The sequence below is a fragment of the Pagrus pagrus genome (assembly GCF_965226575.1).
Source record: "Pagrus pagrus genome assembly, chromosome: 13".
NCBI lineage: Eukaryota > Metazoa > Chordata > Actinopteri > Spariformes > Sparidae > Pagrus > Pagrus pagrus.
Window position 1 is genome coordinate 10,176,236 of NC_140197.1, and position 6,435 is coordinate 10,182,670.

Below are 6,435 nucleotides of genomic sequence, written 5' to 3' on the forward strand. Positions count from 1 at the left end.
AAGGCAATTATGTCTTCCTGACATAAAGGTTACTAAGGCAATAGTTCACTAGTTCAGTACTTCAAATGAAGTTGGTGATAAAGAAAAAAATCTCCCTCCTCTTACTGATGAAACTGTGTGGGATGGCTAGGTACCACATAACACATACCACACACTCACATACGCTTACACACTTACACACACACACACACACACACACACTCAAACAGACAGGTAAAAAAAAAGAATGTAAAGTGTGACTGGCACCTCAGTAGTAAAGGTCTACATGTTCGCATGAGAGCGATGAGATATTCAAACTTTCCAAAGGATGCTTAGTCTATTTATGAGCCCGCCCACATGAACACTCACTAAAGGGGTAAATCCAGCCATGACACAAGCATTTAATCCCCACAGTAAATAAGGTTTCGTCTTGACTTTCACCCTGACTACTTGGTAAATTACACTTTATACTAAGTGGGTCCTGAACCTAAAGTGTTCAGTTGCTCAAAAGTTTGGCGAAGACAGAGCTGTTGTCGTGTTTCTGCTTGCCAAAGTAAGTGTAGCAACGGAGGTAAAAACCCAAGAAATGAGTTCAACAATTTTGAAATGTATTTATTTTCAAAAAGTAGTTTGTTATTCTATTGGAAGTTTGGGGCATTTTTCCCTCACATGCCTCCATTCCCACAATCCTCAGCAGCCTTTCAAAATCAAATCAAATCTCTTTGAGTCATGTCATCAGTCATTGGGTGTGAGAGAGAGAGAAGAGGACGTTGGCTACAACTGAGCCACAAGGAACTCTCGACGTTCAGCTGCGCAGTACAGAGGTAAGACTGGCAACTCACTGTTTTAGTATCAAAGTTATTCTTATTTTATACTTGTTGGACATTTTCTAAACATGGCACATTCAATTTCTACAAAATCTACCCAGACACTACAACTTCTGTCAAAATTCAGATTGTGAAGGACATTAATTTATCGAATTACAGGATTAGGAAGTTACTATATCAATAATCTTTATAACAGAGGCTCATACAAAATCTGTGAAGATTGACTGGCAAAAATCTGAAACAATTTTTGGACGATTGAGTTACTCATCTGCAGCGTAGTTCCTTTGAGTTTGTTTTTTTTTTCTTTTTCTTTCAGGCTTTCCTCTTTCTTGTTTACGTTATGATCTGATATCATGCTAAAATTGGCTTATACCAGAGCAGTTTTTAAGAAATTATTTGCCAAATATCTTGATGATAAAATAATAAATGTGGCACTTTATTGATTTGTTTAAGTCTGTGCACTCCGATATAAGATTCTTAAATTAAAATCATTCTGCTGTTCTTCTAAATGTCTAAATAGGGCAAATGCAGTTTAATGTAGTATAAAAAGTGTATCACAGCGTCAGTTTTTGTCTGACAACACCACAGCAGGGTTATCCTCAGTGAAAGCCCTGAAACTCGTGTGCAGGTGGCAGGCGCTATTTGTTAAGGAAACCTCAAGCTTTGGCATTGTAACTGAACATGTACCAACAGGTGTGCAACATCTGAGTGTGTGAGTGACATGAAAGAGTTGACTTTTCACACTTCTGCAGGTTTATACGGCTGGATTTTTTACCTCATCTGCCATCAGCTCCCTCAGTCACCATTCTGCCATGCCACGGTCGTTCCTCGTCAAGTCGAGTAAAAGGACTCATCCACCAGGTCCATGCAAGGACTCCTTCAGAAAGCGCTCCTGGCCCCGAACAGACACCGACCAGCCTAAGGAGCATGCAGTTGGACAGGACAGGAGGTATCCTGAAGATGCTGTGCATTTGTCCCCGGCAGTGGGGGTCAAAGACCTTCTGGCTAAAGCCTGCTCACCGTGGGATCCTTGGCATTCGGGTACTCAATAATTTCTTTGCAATGATTTCTTTTTTTTATGTGGCTTTGAATTTGTTATAAGATTACATGAAGTATACAGTATGTACTCTTTGGATGGCATGTCAAAGTATTGTTGGTCCCACTGATTTTTGACTCAGTGGTAGAAGTATTACTTAAAGTATCAAAAGAACTCTTAATGCAGAAAAATGACCCATGTGAGTGTTTCACTATTATTAATCTTATTATTGGGATATTATTTCTGATGTTTTCATCTGGAAAAAAAACATTTTACTGCTGAAGTAGGTTACGGTGGAGCTGATTTGAAGCATTGTATATGCTGTTGTGCATTTTACACACCAACATATGATTGATATATTGCATTGTTACCATGTTTTGTGCATAAATCTTGAAAAGTAACTAGAGCTGTCAGATAAATGTAGTGGAGCAAAAGTATAAAGTAGCATAAGGCGGAAATACTCAAGTAAAATTTAAGTATCTCAAATTTAAGTACAACTTAAGTATAATACTTGAGTAAATGGTAAATGGTAAATGGTCTGCATTTCTATAGCGCTTTTCCAGTCCTCTCAGACAGCTCAAAGCGCTTTACAATACATGCCACATTCACCCATTCACACACACATTCATACACTGATGCCGGAGTAGATGTACTTAGTTACATTCCACCACTGGAGTCAGACATAAAGGGGAGGTGAAGTTGAAACTTAAAGTTGATATTCAGGATTCATGAAACTCAAGGCTCCAAAATTTGAGCAAATACCACAAAAAAATCTAGAAATGATTTTCATTCTTAACTGTACATCCCCATCCTCATCATGCTTTCATCTTCTGACAAAAGCCCCTGTGGAGAACAGGGACGCTCCTCTGCCGGTCTCATCTTGGTCGTCGACCAGACACCAGGCATCTGAGCGAGAGAGAGAACTGGAGAGACTGGTCTTCATGTTACTCAACCACACGTCGCACACTGATCTCAAATCCCCCGTCAGCGAGTGTCCGCTCTGTGAGAAGGTAGGAGGCCTCTGGATTGTGAGAACTGACACGTCCTCATTATCTCTGTCTTTATCTGCTATTATAATCAAAAAAGGAAGCCAGAGTGAATAACGATAAAAACATGACAGATAGTGACACAGCACCAGCAGAGTGCTTCAGTGTGTAGAATAAAACTTGAGTGCAGTCTGTGCAAGAGAATGACTGTAAGAGGTCAAATCTAAAAAGATAAGTGGTCTGCACTTCTTTACTTCTGCCTGTGAGAACTATGGAGGCAAAACAGTGCGTATAAATTGCATTATGTACGCTCTAGTTCCCCCCATAGAACAGCTTTTTGCTTAAAAATGTACAAAAAAAAATCAGTTAATCTCAAAATCTGCAACTGTGTATAGAAAAACTGTGATCATGTGAGTCACTGCATACATCTGCTAACCTGATTTACCAAAGGTTGAGAGATATTTGTCTGGGATCATTACATTTGCGTTGTATCTTTACGGATTATTCAAACAAATCACGTCCCATCAACACTGAAACCTTTGTCAGGAATGTTTCCACTCAAAATATCAAATGAACTGAAGTGTCTCCGATCTCTTAACTACAGCAGGAGTGCCCAAACTTTTTCCCTTGGGGGGGGGGGGGGGGGCCTAAACTGAAACTTAGTGGTGGATCACAGGCCATGAGCAAACACCTATTGTAATGTATTGTTGTGATGCAAGACGGTACAAGGATCCCAAGTTCCCTTAATTGACTGACTTCCTTACCAAACCCTTGCTCAGATTATAAATGAATAAATGAATAATTAGGGATTCTACATATTTAAAGATCATTTTTTACTTCACAAAAAATAAAACAGCAAAGACATTGTTATATAAAGTATTTTTGATTTGCTAGAAACTAGTTATTAGTTATAATAACTATAAAAGTAAATATAAAAATACATAGGTATAGTTGAAAAATAAAATTGTCAGTGCTCTTTTTGCCACTCTATGTAATGGTGTATAAAATTACCTCAAACCTGGCTCTATGTAGCTGGTCAGAAACCAGCGGTGACTCCAGGAAGTTACTTAGAGGTGATGGTAGGCAGACTTTGTCGCTGTTGGGAGCCAATGCGAGCTGCACCCTCCCTTGTTTCCAGCCCTTCTGCTAAGCTAAGCTAACAGGCTGCTTGCTGCAGCTTCACATTTGCAGGACGGACAGACAGTGGAATCAAACTTCTCATCATTTTCTTTGGCACTCTCTCCCCGTCCCCCTCAGTCTCTTTCAGACTTGCAAATATCAGGAGGTGGCCTGCAGCCTCACGTTCATGACAGCCTCTCCCTCCCGTTGATAAGATCGCCCTCAGCCACAGACATGCCACACATGCCCTTCGGCTTCAGAGCGATAGGCGGCTATGCTAGAGGGAAGGTACGGTACACAGTGACAATGTTTTCATGAGCACAAACACATACAAACACATGACTCATTGCGAGCTCTGAAAGAAACACTGGTTTGTCTTCATGTCTTTGTGTGTGGGCACGCTGTCTCATGTACTGTACCTGTGTCCAGGAGCGGAGCTTTGGCTGCAAGGTGTGTGGAAAGGTGTTCAAGCGCTCGTCCACCCTGTCCACACACCTCCTCATCCACTCAGACACGCGGCCCTACCCCTGCCAGTACTGCGGCAAGCGGTTCCACCAGAAGTCCGACATGAAGAAACACACTTTCATACACACAGGTGAGCGAGCACATCAGAAAAGAAACTGTGCCCTTTTAAGACATCCTGTCCTACGTTGTCCTTCTCGTCTTCTCTCAGGTGAGAAACCACACGTGTGCAAGGTGTGCGGCAAAGGGTTCAGCCAAAGCTCCAACCTCATCACCCACACCCGAAAGCACAGCAGCTACAGGCCCTTCAGCTGCCCCTGCTGTCAGCGCAGCTTCCAGCGCAGGGTGGACCTACAGCGCCACCAAGAGACGCAGTGCGGCTATGGAGACGTGTACACTCAAAACTGAGTGCGTGGAGCAGTAAAAGTGATGGTAAACCTGTGTGAAGTGGCATTTGTAAATAACTTTCAATCATTTGTAACTGTGAAAGTCAGAGAAATATTGAAATGTGAAGTTAAATATCAATAAAACTTGATTCATTGTGTATAAAAAATAGTTTCATCATCTTGGTTTGTGTTTTTCAAGTTAGAAAAATTCTAATGTTTGTGAAATTGTGTGTTAAACACACAAAAATCATCCTTACCAGCACGTAAAAAACACGATGAGGCTCCACAAGTCGTTCACAAATGATGATTGGGTTATTTTTCCCAGGATGTGTAAGGTTCCTAAACTTACATCCAATCACGTTGTCTTATTACTACTTCCTCCATTAGCTGTGCTATTGTGATTGTAGTTTGTGTGCATGTGTGTGTGACTGAAAGAAGCAGTCACCCATTATAAATAGCTGTGCTCCTGACTCATCGTTCAGGATGCACTACTGCTTGTACACGAGGTCTACTTTGAAATGACTTTCTAAAAATGAAAGTTAAAAAAACAACCAGACACATGGACTTTCAGTCCCATTTCTACAGCACTTTCAGTAGATGTTACACCAAAATACTCAGCTTTAAAGCTGCATTGATAAACTCCCTTCCCCTCAGCTCTACAGAGCATTTAACTATCTTTCAGCCAACTGTTTTGGTTTTGTGGACATAACTTTGATGTTCTGGTTTACTCTCACTGATTTCACTGGGTTCTTCCTTTATGCAAAACAGCTCTAAAAAGCCACAGTGCAATTCCTGCCCAGTACCAAACAGCATATATTAAGTATCGAGCTAACTGTGGAAAGTAACTAAGTACATGTAAGTAATGTATTTAAGTACATTTTTTAGGCATTTTTTGTGACTTTATACTCAACTATATTTATTTTAGAACTTAAGTTGCAAGTTACTTGCAGATTCAGATGTATAATGTAAAATATATTGCATAAATATATATACACACACATAAAATACATATATACATTATGTATTATTATGGATCAAGATAAGGCTTTATTTGATCTCATGGTAGCTACCAAGCAGTGTAAAACCAAGGCTAACAGAATTAAAATTAGCCCCACATGTTGCAACTTGGCTGCAACTTTAAAGTGATGTACACTTTAATGCATCAATAATTATAATTCACTAATGTAATATGTGTTATTCTAAAATAAAGAGTCCTTTTAGTTTTTGTATTGACTTCAAATAGACAGACACACCCTCGGTGCCTGCTGTTGCTAGCTAGCCAACGCCACTGTGCAGTAAATAAATCTGGCTGTTTGGAGCAGATAAAGGCTCACGTGACAAAAGAGAAGCAAAAATTTCCCTTGCTGCACACGCCATTAAACAATCACCATTACTGCAGACGTTTGCAGTCTCATGCACCTACTTCCTTCCTCACTCTCTTTCCTGGAAGTGAAAGTCCCTTAGCAACAGACAACCATGCACCATTACTTTGAATAAACTTTTGGATTTCTCTTGGTTTGAACAGTGTTGGAAACATGACGACAATGTCAAGTACCCAACTCAACAAAATATAAAACACAAGTCTAGTCATTTTAAGAAATTTTTAGTGCAGAAATGTTTGGTCTTTAAGTCAAATTTTG

At 40.1% G+C, this 6,435-nt stretch overlaps 1 protein-coding gene across 1 annotated transcript; it reads left to right on the forward strand.

Annotated features, from left to right (window-relative positions):
• The first annotated feature begins 1,610 nt into the window (after positions 1-1,610).
• LOC311267983 (uncharacterized protein) lies at positions 1,611-4,947 on the forward strand. The gene is made up of 5 exons (XM_084371282.1): positions 1,611-1,847; positions 2,683-2,852; positions 4,086-4,235; positions 4,377-4,542; positions 4,621-4,947. Exons 1-5 carry the CDS (start codon positions 1,619-1,621, stop codon positions 4,815-4,817), a joined length of 912 nt encoding a protein of 303 aa, XP_084227408.1. The 5' UTR covers positions 1,611-1,618; the 3' UTR covers positions 4,818-4,947.
• Positions 4,948-6,435: the final 1,488 nt, after the last annotated feature.

Bases quoted from the DNA above. Each gene is read 5' to 3' on its own strand.
- LOC311267983 (XM_084371282.1), top strand. From the start codon at position 1,619: ATGCCACGGTCGTTCCTCGTCAAGTCGAGTAAAAGGACTCATCCACCA. The intron at 1,848-2,682 runs GTACTCAATAAT...TTCTGACAAAAG, and splicing joins GTGGGATCCTTGGCATTCGG to CCCCTGTGGAGAACAGGGAC. The intron at 4,543-4,620 runs GTGAGCGAGCAC...GTCTTCTCTCAG, and splicing joins ACACACTTTCATACACACAG to GTGAGAAACCACACGTGTGC.